The sequence below is a fragment of the Olea europaea genome, unplaced genomic scaffold, assembly GCF_002742605.1.
Source record: "Olea europaea var. sylvestris unplaced genomic scaffold, O_europaea_v1 scaffold1391, whole genome shotgun sequence".
NCBI classification, from domain to species: domain Eukaryota; kingdom Viridiplantae; phylum Streptophyta; class Magnoliopsida; order Lamiales; family Oleaceae; genus Olea; species Olea europaea.
Window position 1 is genome coordinate 1 of NW_019231432.1, and position 13,772 is coordinate 13,772.

The window sequence follows — 13,772 nt, forward strand, 5'->3', positions numbered from 1 at the left end:
AAACGTATCAACAATTTACTGTAATATTTAATTTTCTATTGAATTTTATTTTACATTTACAACATTAACATAAACTAACTTCAAATTATTTTTTCTATAGGCAGGATTCTAGAGTTTTCCTTCTCAAATACATTGAATGCTTCGTTTTCGGATATTCATTAGAAGCAGTTTCACTAGGGAAGATACGTTTATACAGACGAAAGATTGTCACACATATCTGTCACAATGAATATTTTTTATGTCCATATTTATCCTAACCATAACAAATTATGAAAATTCAGTAAGATTCCTTTATCAAAATTCATTCTATAATCTTATATTCATAGCTTCAAAATTACTTATTTTAAATATTTGTATACATTGGAATAAATGTAGGTTCTTCGGTGGAAAATATGAGACATTATATCTATTCCAACTTCAAGTTTTACGAAATGGGAAATGGAATGAAAAAAAAGCCTCAATGTTGGTTCCTTCGAACATAGTCAATATCAAACTTGAAGATTCAGCCCCACCTAACTATTCTTCTATTAGCTAGATGCATTTGATACCAGAAGCTAAAGGAACTCAGTAAGCTGGTGATCTACGTATGCTTTAATAAGAGTTGATGTATCTTCATTTATTAATTTTGTACTCTAAATGTTCAATTTCAATATCTATTATAGTGGTTTTGAATTTGAAGGAGTAAATGCTTTTGTTGTTTAAGTCTGTATAATGGTGCTGAAGTTACTTTTATCTTGCTGAATGCAGTTTAATTCTTAAGACAAGGTTAGTGTTGTTTAATTTAACATTAACTGTGTTTTTGAATGTCACTACCCACTTTACCACTATTTTATGTATTTTTGTAATACAGACAAGCTAAAGATGTTGTAAAAGTTATAACGAATACCTGGGAAGCAAAGATTCAAACATACAATTGTTTACAGTACTGGTAAGTACTTATAGGGTATATAAATTTTTTGCTTGTTTTGATTGATCTCTTTTAGTTGCGGTGGATTATATATGTCCCCCTGACCACTTGCTTTGAAGCATTGATAAGACTTTGTTTTTTGTCGGATTCACAGCTTCTTGAGATGTTGATGAACAATATTGGAGAAAATGTTCATCATCAAGTTACAGACATTGCCACGGATGGGTATTCTTCCTATAGTTGTGATGATAGTTAAGAAAAAGGTATAAATTATTTTCCATGTCTTATTCTCAGTAATTTATTGATTGAATTAATAGAAGCAATTTTTATCACTGTTCGTACAACCTGATATTTGTGTAAGGGAAAAGATATTTTTGTTCTTAGATGCAACTCAAGCATCTTTGGTGGAAATTCTTGGAAGGTTTCCTCAATATTATTATGCTTATAGTGAATTGGTGGTAAGTACGGAGCAAACTATATATTAATTGCAAGCTTTTAAAAATTTAAATCGAAGTCCATATTGAGCAAATGTTGTTTGAGGCTTTGAGCCATTCTTGTCCTACTCTCTTCTAGATATCGCTTGTCCATATAATTGAATTCTATCAATCCTGCTTCTCTAGGTAGTGGTGATCATATAATTGGTTGAATCCCGGTGCTATTTATTACTGAAGTGATTAGGTCTCGAATCTTCGAATCTGATAAATGTTCAATCACAATCTTTTCGTCAGTGTATAATACTTTTCCTTGGCTGATGAAAGGACTATTGACACTGAACTTATTCTTTATTTTTTTCCGTATCAGGTGATGGTTGTCTCCTTCAGTTCTAATATAAGTGACAAAACAGAATTTAAAAATCTGCTCGCTTTCTTCCTAGAAATGTGACCTATCATTCGAGGAATATCTTCTTATTAATCAAAAGGAGAAACTAGGATTACCCTACTCCAAGGGGTTCAATTGAGTTCGCCTGTAAATGTTAGGTCAACACATCCTTCACATTAGTCATCACATTTTTTATAATTTCATGTTAATTTGTTTTAAAAAAATCTTTATTTGTGTGCTCTCTTATGTTTACAAATTAATTCCAGATTAATCTCTTTCTCTCTTTTTTTTTCTTTGACTTTCAGGATATTAAAAAAATTAAGTTGGGCAATCCAAAAAGTTCTGTTATTTAATCAATCAAATTGCTACTAGTTAGACAAGCTTGATGAATCCAGAGAGTATATAGAAACAAAGAAGGCAATGGAGACCATGAGAATAAGTTCAAAGGAACAGGTATAAAGGACAATTGTTTCACACTCAAGAAGTGTTTTTTTTTTTAAATTTTTTTTTGCTAACTCTATTTCATTTATAGATGACAACAAAAAAAAGAGATGAGAAATCTAATATATCACTAGACGACTAAACCAAATTAGAGATAGTGCAATCTTCTCATCATATATATTCTGCCAAAAAATAAATTGAGCTATCTTTATCAGATTCTTTTTCTCAATGTATAACATTAAAAAAAGTAAAATATGTACAACATTCTGTAATAAACCTTTAGCTTATTTACCCCTTTGTTCAAATAATTAACATGTAAATATTTAACTTTCAACATTGTACCAATTATTATTTTTAAAAAATATTAGATGTAGTAGATAAGTGCTAAATGGCGCTTCTTACTTTTTCTCAATTTGTGCTTTACTTCTAGATCTCCATTTTCATCCAACTACAACATAACTTTCAAAAGGATAATAGAAACAACCAAGAAGATCCCAATTTTTACGAATACAAAAACATATCTTTGTTCAACAATTTCCTAATTAAAAACTTGTTCATTACTCCTCCCACTTTGAACATAATTTACTTTATACAATTATTAACATTCAAAATGCTAATATCGCCCTTCAAATAATACAATCCGTGCATTGCACGGAGCCTAAACTAGTCATGTGAAAAGATCGCAGCTCTTGAATCCAAAGTGATGGAAGATCAAAAATTGAAATCAATGCACCAAATTTACCACCCGCCTCTCATGCGAATCGTGCCCGCAACTGAATTACGTCCGCAATTATGATCCGGGCTTTTCGTGCAAGGTGACATGTAATGCTCGTTAAAATTCACAGCATTTTTAAAATTTATTTAGTTCTGAAAATAGAGGAAAATCAAGATTTTTGTTTGGTCCCATTATTTTCAAAATATATTTTTATCTCTCTTATTTTCAATCCCACTTCCTCCAATACAATAATATTACACGCAAATCCAAATTTTTACTTATTTTTAACCACACATTCATCATCAAAATGCAACTCCAAAATTATTTTTGACAAAAAAATGGGGCTCAAATAGGCTATGATAAATAGATTACTGAGTGACTCAATTGATAAATTATGGTTTTTTAGGACTCAAATGAACAAGGTCAGAAAGTTAAGACAAGGACCAAAACAAGAGAAATTGAAAGTTAATGGACTGCTTTTTCATTTTCGAACTATCATCTTTAAAATGTTATTTTGAGTCATACATCTGGAGATAGTCCTTGCATGTTAGCTCGTTTAAAAGTTCGTGATCGGGACCTTCGATTTGACACCTAATTTTCCTATTCTCCAACTCGTATAAATGCCTCAAATCGTGTGACAAGTTGAACTCCAAAATGTTAATTGCTAAAAGTTTTGTGTGCGCAGATTTTATGTTTGAGCAGCCTTCTTAGTGGTGGTAGTAGGTCCACTATAGTTACCCAATTGACGTTATTCTTGTCTCGTTGTAAAGTTGATAATGATTTCTTCGAGATGGTACAAGGAACGCACTGCACCTGAATTCAAATCACCTAGATTTGAGGTCACAAATGCAACATAACTCATTTAAATTGTAAGAATATGATCTTAAATATACGATTTAACACAGTTCATTTATATGTCCGAGTTCAAGTTGCACGACATCGATAAATAATGTAAGGTCACAATTCAAGACACCCATGTCCAAGCATCACGTAATGAAACACTGTACCAAATGTTCACTCTGGGCGTTTGTATTATCTTTGGTTCATAAACTTAAAAATAAATTTTGCTCATTTCGGATAAAATTAACATAGAAAAGAACAAAAACAAGTTTGAAATGAAAACTAGGTGCAAAATATACAAATATACTACAAATGCAAGGATTTGTTTTTCAATTTTCCTAACTTCTATTTGGCCACAAAATCTCAAAATATTCCTGGAAAAATGAACAATTTCAAAATCTACAACAAAAAGAAGACTTGCACGCATGTTAAAAGAACACATACATATTAAAGAAAAATGCTTTCGAACCAAAGATAAATATTTGGGCAAATTTTCTCATTTTATTTCTCAGGGTTTCTTCTTCGATTGCTGATAGACGGCAGAAGACGAGGATTGAAATTCTTGCGAGTGACGGGGGAATTCCGACAGCATTTGTACAACCTCTCTCATTGTTGGCCTTTCAACACTGTTTTCTTGAATACAAAGCATAGCAATGAAAAAAAAATGCATGGCTTCTTCTTGAGGTGCCATTGTTAACCTTGGATCGATGATATCGGTAACTCGTTCTCTTCGACAATCCGTTGCTTGTTTGATCCACCTTACAATGTCCACACCTTCTCCAAATTCGCCCACCGGCTTTCGTCCAGTTATCAGCTCCAGAAGTACTACTCCATAACTGTAAACGTCGCTCTTTTCATTCACTTTCAACGTATATGCATATTCTGCAATATTTGTGGAGAACATAAAAAGCACTTGATTAGCAATTATTAGAGTTCAGATGTTACAAATCTGATGTGTCAAAAATAAGTAATTTTTCAAAAATAATTTATTTGAATAGCAGCAGAAAGAGTAGAATAGCAGAAACACTGTTATGCAACATAGATGAAGGCACTATGTACGTACCTGGTGCAATGTAGCCATAAGAACCTGCAATTGCTGACATGCATTGGGAGGCACCCCCATCTACCAAGAATTTGGCTAGCCCAAAATCTGCAACATGAGCTTCAAAACTAGAATTCAACAAAATATTGTTGGATTTGACATCTCTGTGCAAGATCGAGGGGGTGCAATCATGATGTAAATAGCACAATCCCTTTGCGGCATCTAATGCAATCTTGTACCTAATATTCCAGCTCAAGAATCCACCTTTTTTCCCATGCAGTGCCTCTCCTAAACTTCCATTTCTCATGTATTCGTACACGAGAAGGTTCGTGTCCTTGTTGGAACAAAATGCGAGAAGTTTTACAATGTTTCTGTGTCGAATGTTTCCTAGTGTTCGAATTTCAGCTCGAAATCCACGATCATGGCTGTTAATGCCGTTAAATCCTAGGAGCTTTTTGACTGCAATTTCGACTCCATTAGGCATTTTTCCATGAAAGACGATTCCAGCACCACCTCGACCAATCACATTGCCATCTTTTACGCATTCCAGGACATTGGAAACTGTGCAGTCGAGCTTCTGGAAGGTTGTCATTTTCCAAGAATTAGAGGCCTTTTTTTTGAATGACTTAGCCTTGATTATAGCTGCGGCGATAAAGACTACAAAGCACATTAGAAGGCCAAGGGCGAATATTAGCTTGAATGAACCACGAGACTTTCCCTTTGGACTAGTGAATGCTGTGACATTGCAAGGGTTGTGTAATAAGGATCCACAGAGTCGAGGATTGCCCGCGAATGAAGATGCATTGAAGACTGAAAACTCGCCCGATTCAGGTAGCTTGCCAGAGAGATCATTGAACGAAAAATCAGCTGTCGTTAAACTCTTCATTGAACCAATTGAATTTGGAATGGTATCATTCAAATGGTTTCTCGAAAGGTTCAAGTAATTCAGGATCCGATTATTGCATATTTCTGGAGGAATTGAGCCAGATAGACAGTTCTGGCTAAAGTCCAAATAAGTGAGATGAACACAATTTCCAATTTCGGGTGGGATTTTGCCGGTAAAAGAATTTCTACTAAGATCAAGCTTTAGAGCTTGGTGAAGTTCACCGATAGAAGGTGGGATTGGACCAGAGAAATTGTTCCCACTAAGCAAAAGGATTTGGAGGGAAGACAAATTTGAAAGAGAGAATGGCAAAGATCCTGAAAGTCGATTGTTGGACAGATTCATTTGACCTAATTTAGTTGGATTCGACGAAGAAGTACCACGTTCAGACAGCGTCCCCGACAACATATTGTTCTGCAATTCAAGAAAATTTAGCTCAGGCAAGTAAATGAACCCATCTGGAATGCTACCGTTCAAGTAGTTTTGCCCCAGCCGCATCCTCACAAGACTTGAACATGTGCCCAAGTCCTCCGGTATTGATCCAAAAAGAAAATTTTTATTCAGAATCAGTATTTTAAGCTGTTTTGAGGCACAAACCCCTTTTGGAATTGTACCGGTGAGCCTGTTTGAAGACAAATCCAGGTCTTGAAGATTCTGATTTAGGCCAAGATTCGCAGGAATAGTGCCTGTGAAATTGTTCATCCAGAGGCCCAGAACTTGCAATTCAGGATAATCAGCAATAAAATCAGGTATCCGCCCATGTAATCTGTTCAAGAACAGATTTAAAAGCCTGAGCTTTTTAAGATTGATCATTTCATATGGGATTTCACCGTTGAGTGCGTTGAAAGAAAGATCAAGATTTACCAGGTTTGTTAAATTGCCTAACTCCTTGGGGACTATCCCATATAGTCTATTCAGATGTAGAAACATTGTGTCGAGTGACTTCAAATTCCCCAGTTCAGGATGGATTGTTCCATCCAATTCACAACTTGAAAGATCCATATGTACAAGATTCACCAGCTTGCCAAATTCCCTTGGAAGTCCACCCTCAAAAACATTGTAATAGCCCAAGTAAATCTCCCTCAAGTTAGTGAGATTGCCCAATTCTGGAGGAATTTTTCCCCGAAGATCATTCCCAGCCAGGGATAAGTATTCCAATCCAATCATATTTCCATAACTTGACGGGATTTTTCCATAGAAGTAATTTCCTCCCACTTCCAGGTGCTTGAGGTTCTTCAAATCCAGTATCCCCACAGGAAGCAAAGCAGAGAAGTTGTTGTTATATGCATCGAACACCTCCAAATTTGCCAGGCTAGAATAATTCCAATCCAGATTTCCACTAAACTGGTTGTTTGAAATGTTAAGAAATCGAAGACTTCCCATATTTTCAATCTTGATTTCACCAGTGAAATTGTTTCCGTCAATGAGAAGCTCCATCAGGTTATCAAGCCTGGAAATTTCAGGCGAAACTGAGCCATAAAGAGCCAAGTTCGTTACATTAAGCGAGATTACTCGTCCTTGGAAGCATTTGATTCCAGCCCATGAACAGATTGAGTTTGGATCAGAAGAATTCCAAGTACTTATCACCGTATTAGACTCAAATTCAAACCCATGTTTAAGTGAAATCAGGGCATGAAAATCAGAAATGAGAGAGGATGAAAAACAAGTACCCACAAGTGAGAAGAATGTTAGTGTTAAAACAAAGAAGGGCACCATATTTTGTTGGAAATTTTTCATCGAAAGCGAGTTTGGAAGTAGTGGAAGAACAAACAAAGGATTTTAAGCGGCCAGTTGGTTTTGAATTTCCCAGGAAAGGACAGAAAAGTTGAAGGAATCTGAGAAACTTCAATTGTGTATTGGCTTAAAGAATCAATCATCTTGAAATAAAAGAGCCTTCAAGTTCAAGGAAGAAGATAATCCCAACTTTTGTCCCCCTATACTTTCCTTTTGACCTTCAGCCCAGAATAGATTAAAGATCATCAAATTTGGTGCAGATCTTGTTTTAAACCAGATTTATCTATAAGACGAACACGTAATATTTAAACCAGTAAAGAGAGAAAAACTTTTTTATTTAACTGATGTTCTCTCCATCAGCCTAAAGAGGAAAAGAACAGGGGGAAATAAGGAAGGTGTTTAGTTAATTGAAAAACAGCCGTTGGATAACAGAAATTTGAAGTACAGATTAGGGAGACAAAACTAAAGTTGATCGATCACGTCCTCTCTTTTCTTGCGCCCTCTCTTTATTCGTATGACAGAAATACCCTTTACCTTTAATCATGGAGTGGCCTTTATTTTGAGTGTGAGATGATGAAATTGCACTTTGAGCAATCAAGAATCCTGAGTTGGCTTTCACATTTCTGATAAATGATACAATGAATTCTGATTTTTCTATTGCCATGTAGATTAAACTAAAGAGACAAAGTGATCATAGTAATCAAATATATCCCACTATTTACAATGATACCTTGTCTCATTGACCTCTCTATATGTGCTTATACGGTCTTCCGTCCGTCGGTGCAAAGAATCTAATTATAGTTAATCTTTAGACGGTTTACGAAATGACCAAAAGGGATTCATATCATCGAATCAAGAATAATACTTTCGTTTCCTTATCTTTTTTCTTTTTCAGCAATGCGCTAAAACCAAAGTAGTACTTATATCAAAGCTTTCCGGGGGCCAGTTTGCTGCCAATGAAAATTTTCTGCAAATTTTGCGTGGTAGTAGTTTTGAGGAAATCCTTTCAAAAATTAAAAGTTACATAGATGCTGAATTATATAGTCAGTGGAATCTATAGGTAAGAACGAAACTTTGTGTAACATATTTTTTAATTTTCAGTTCATTTGTAATTTACGTTATAATTAAATTCAGAAAAAGATTTTGGGAAATGAACACAAGATAGATACTTTTGCATTTACTAGAAATTGGGTTTTGATGAGTCGAAGTGTCAGGTAGCTGTTAAAAAATGTCGTACTTTGTTGCATGTGTGTGTAAAAATATATGTATTCTGGGCATTTTTTCTGGTTCCATTTGCAATTCCCACAGTAGGAGACATGTGCCTGCAGCATAAAAGTGAATGTAAGAAGTAAAAAATTATGCCTCCGTTTGCAAATTTATAAATGGTTCATTTTCTTTTTTGGCAGGATTTTTTTTTTTTTTTTTTGCTTCTTGTAGAAGAACTTCAACTTCCTCTAAAAGCTAATCTAGCTAAACAAAGTATTTCTAGAAGATTATCCGTGATTTACAAGTATATTCTTAGTTTCAGAAGCAGCTTTTGACTTTTAATAAGTCATGTCAACCGGTCTCGGTAAATAAGAATAGTAAGATAAATAATAGCGAATTCCACTAAATGTACAGACAAAAATGATTGGCGATTATGAATATGTAGTTGAAACTAATTTTTGATTTGGACTAAATTTATAAATTGTATCCTAACGGATGATTATTAATACATCATTACAATGTTTTTTTGAAGTATGATGAATAAGATTATGTTAAATGTATAGATTGCATGGAAGAAATAAACTGCAGGGAAACCTTTTTATTTTTTTTCTGCTTTATTCCTCATCGCCCTCTCTGAGCTTTATTAGAACATAGAATAGTCTTAAAGAGAGAGCTGAAAAGTAAAAGCATAGGTAAGAAATCTTTGTTTTTGATTTTCCACTAGTAAAGGAAGTAAAGATAAATATATGAAACTCCCCACCTCACCTTCACATGGAAAAGAGAGCTCTTGTATTAAATTGAGCATGCTTAGAAAAAATAAAAAAATAAAAAATCCAAATCCTCTGAGAAATTCATGACTCCTCATATGTGCATGGAAAAGTGTGCTATTGTATTATGAATGAGAAGTTCCACAGAGCTTTAACACTCTTATGGAAAAGGCAGACTATGAGGTGAACTTTTGAGGTGTCTCTACCTGTCCAGTTAGTGGGTAGGGCTGCAATTTTTGAAGGGTCATTTTCATGTTGCAATGGAAAAATCTTGTGCAACAAACATTATAGCTAGATCGATCAAGTCTTGTGCATAAAAGGAACATTCATGGCAATTCAATGTCTTGGATGTGGAGAGGCTCGACCCACTTTAACACCACTACATGCATATAATACATTTTACTTGAATTGGTATCATTGAGAGGTCGTTATATTTTGATTTGATTTGACTCCACTAATGATTAAGTTACATCACTTGATATTGATTAGGATTGAGTCAGGATCAAATGTCTCTTGTGGTGTCATCACATCTTTGTTTCTTATCTCTTAGATTTCACATATTGGATGAGTCCACCAGCCACTTCCAAAAGCCCTGAATCAAGAAAAGTTGGTTGTTTTTTAGCTGGATTGTATTTCATGGATATAGAATGTATTATTTTGTCGTGTATTAGACACGACACACTCCATGTTCCGAGAAATATTTACCATTCAAAAAGAGGAAATATGGAGCTTCGAAGGATGGAGGGGGTATATAGCGTCGAAGGAATCGGGTCATGCTCCATCCTGGGTTACCGAAGAGTCGTCCGACTGCTCGGCATACAAAATACGGACATATCTAAATAGTGTAATGAACAAAATTTTAGTGTCTTTTGGGCACGCTTGTTATTTGACAAGATTAGATGAAATAATGAATAAATTTTTTAACTTTCTTCGCCATTTTAATATTGTCTAGTTAAATGGTGACATTGTGCTTTTAAAGGATAGATCACTGCGAATAAATTATATAAAGAACATGCAAATGAGCCTAAAGCGAAGCTCGAGAATTCAAGTTTGGAATACCTTTGAATAACTTTCTGCGATGCCCTAAGCTTTGTTCCAAAGGTGTTTGATTTAATTGGGAAAAAGCTCTGAAAACAAGCATCTTTGGATGGTGCACTGTCTCTTTCCTGCCTTGCCTTAGATGGGGGAAGAGATGAAAAAAAGATGGATGTTTGTGTATAAAATTACAAGGAAAAAGGGTCTTGCGTGGATACAAATTTTAAAAGAAGTATACACACACACATATAGCTTGTTTGGTTAAAGACTCCTCGACTCTGCACAATGATGTGCGGATAGGGTCGTTTGATCATTTTATTCAATAAGACTTTTTATAGAATTTTCAGTAATTAAACAGGTGTTAGGCCTTCTAGTAATTTGTCGTTTATTGAATAAATTTTAGAATCTTGAAGTTTTTAAATTTCAAATCAATAAGTTCGAATTCTCAATATTCATGCTCAAATCAACGAGTCTTTATGATTAGTTTCTCACATTTTAAGTAATCGACAATAATTAAAAGGTCGATTATGTATTTGGAGTCAAGTTTTTAAATTTCAAATCAATAAGTCTCATTATTCATGCTCAAATCAACGAGTCTTTATGACTAGTTTCTCGCATTTTAAGTAATCAACAAAAATTAAAAGGTCGATTATGTATTTAGAGTCAACTAGTTTTGATCTACTCCGCCAAGTCCAAAACCTTTACCCTAAGCGACGTTGCTATATGTAGAAGCTAAAATGTGTATTCCTTATTTATTGATTGCGCCTCCACTAAAATATGAAAATTCTTGTAAAACAAAATATTTTATCGATTTTTTTTTCTTTTTCTCACATGAAACCTCTCTCTCGTCAAAGAAAAAAAGAGAAAGCACACTATAAAAGATACCATTAAAATCTTGAACAAAACAATTTTGCTTAAGCAAGTGGGAGATTGTGGACAAATCTTGGGCCAATGATGGCATTTTTCATTTTATAATAATTGGTTGCACTAGTAATTAAAATGTGGGGGAAAAGGATGATTAATTTCCTAAAGTATGCGATTATTATTCTCTAGTCTTAGATCTGCACCTAGAGAGACGGGCCAAAATTAATGATATCTCGTTTGACATAGATATTGACCTTCGATTGTGCGGTTAATCTGGTGGAAATCCAACTCATACTCAAGATACTTTGGTCCATTCTTTGTCAATCTAACGTCACTTCACTTATGTATATTGTATCATTAATTATTCTGTTAAATCGCGTCATGAATATATCATTATTATGTGTTTGGTGATAATTGAATTACAAGGAAAACATTTAAATTTGATTTTTATGAATTTTATTATGAGTACGTTTGTCTCTCATTATAGGATAAATTATAGAGTTTTGAATAGTATTTTTTAGAGAATGTGGTTAAGATTTAAAGAAACTTTATTGATTTATATGTAGAATATTTTATCGTGTGAATGTATAGTGGAGAATGTTACTATAACAAATAATTTAATTTGTTAAATGATGACGAACGGGGGCTAAAATTGTTGAAATCTCAATTGAGAATATATTAGAACTTTTAGAATCTTTGTTGAGAAAACTTGATTACATAGACTATGCACACATTCAATCTATAAGATTAGTATAAATGTAATTAAACCTTTCTTGCACACCCATATGTGTCACATGCGTTGCAGTAATTTGTGTTAAGTTGTAGAACTTAATTATAATCGAGCCCTAATTATTACCACTTCGCAAAGTTGGTCACGAATCAACCTCCATGATGAGATCGCCGTAAGAGTTAGAAAGGGGGCAAGCTGCCCTAATGCCTATCGGGCAAAATTTTTAATTAAAGACTATTTAAGAATTTGTATTCTTGTAAAATTCTATAAAGGAGTAGGAGTCCTTGTAAAACTCGATTTTGCCTAATTTATCTTATAAATAGATAGCAACACTTAAACTTTATGAATTATCATCAAATAGAAAGAAGAGATGTTAGAGGAGATGTGATTAATATTTTATTTTATAAACCTTTTCTCCTCATAATGGATTACTGCTGCAACGAAAGAGAATGTAGTCTCACATTGAGGCTCACCTCTATAAATCTAACTTGTTCTTGATTGTTTAATTCTTTTTCAAATTGATTGTTGCTGGTGGGATATAATTCGTGTTTATAATACTTAACAATTTGTAATGCATTTTTTTATTAAAATAATTAATATAGTGTAATGCTTGCTCTCTACACGTAAACACCGCCTAAAGGAGCTCGTCACCTATCCATGTGTCATGACTCTCATCCTGCCTCGCCTCAGCCATTGATGACCTTACTCAACCAAGATGAACCGAGGCCATAGCAACCAGCCAATCTTTCCAAGACAATGTGCAAGGACGACGCAAGTATCAATCAAGTCAGCTCCCTATGAGATGAGGCAAAGACCTCAAGAGGTCACTAGCCAGCCTCACAATCCTACTGCCATGAGCACAAATGGTGGGCTTGAACCTTCAGACAAGGCAATGTCGAATATTCTCATACCAATTATGGCGGTAGGTGGGGCCCACACCATGTTACCATGAGAAGAAACGATTTACTAACACCCATGTATAATGCCACAAATAGTTACACCAAAAAGAAATAAGAGGGACAATCTGACATTCCTAAGATAGTTAAGTGAGAAAATTGTTTACAAGTACCACATCTCGTCAAATATGAGGATCTAGGAGAAAGTACCGGGCTAGCTTCTATAGAAGGAGCTAGGGGTGGCAAATGGGCCGAGCGGCTCGTCGGCTCGCCCACTCGACTCACGAAAACGGAGCTCGTGGGTGACTTGGGCTTGTAAAAACACGGGCCTGAGCGCTAGCCGAGAGGGCCGATTCGGTGGGCAGGCCGAGCGGCTGATTCGGTGGGCGAGCCGAGCTCGCTCGGCTCACACAAAAAACGAGCTGCTCGCGGCTCGTTTGAAACGAGCCACGAGCCCAAGCTCGTGGGCTCATGTGAAATGTGACCGTTTCGATCACTTTATCAAACGGTCACTGACTTTTGTCAATGACCGTTTTAGTCCCCCCATTTTTTTCTTTTTTTTGACCGTTAACGATTACTGAATTTTTTCAGTGACCGTTTATATATATGTATATATATATATATATTTTTTTATTTTTTTTCCTTTTCTTCTTCTATAAATAGTGACATTTAGCCACAAATTTTTTTATAATTCTCTCAACTCTCAATTATCTTTCTCTCAACTTTCTTGTATTGTGTTGATAACTTGCAATTTTTATATACAATTTATACAATATCCAATTCTCATTTCTCAGTTTTCACTATATTTATTGAAATTTCATCCAATTTTCATTTCTCACTACATTTATACAATTATTCTTCTACTAGTTATTACTTATTACAACTAAACAAAT

The 13,772-nt window shown here is 34.6% G+C and overlaps 1 protein-coding gene across 1 annotated transcript; it reads right to left on the reverse strand.

Annotated features, from left to right (window-relative positions):
- Positions 1-4,122: 4,122 nt before the first annotated feature.
- On the reverse strand, positions 4,123-7,980 carry LOC111375618 (leucine-rich repeat receptor-like serine/threonine-protein kinase BAM3). Its single transcript, XM_022998469.1, has 2 exons — positions 4,786-7,980; positions 4,123-4,604 (listed from the first exon to the last, which is right to left on the reverse strand). Exons 1-2 carry the CDS (start codon positions 7,382-7,384, stop codon positions 4,231-4,233), a joined length of 2,973 nt encoding a protein of 990 aa, XP_022854237.1. The 5' UTR covers positions 7,385-7,980; the 3' UTR covers positions 4,123-4,230.
- Positions 7,981-13,772: the final 5,792 nt, after the last annotated feature.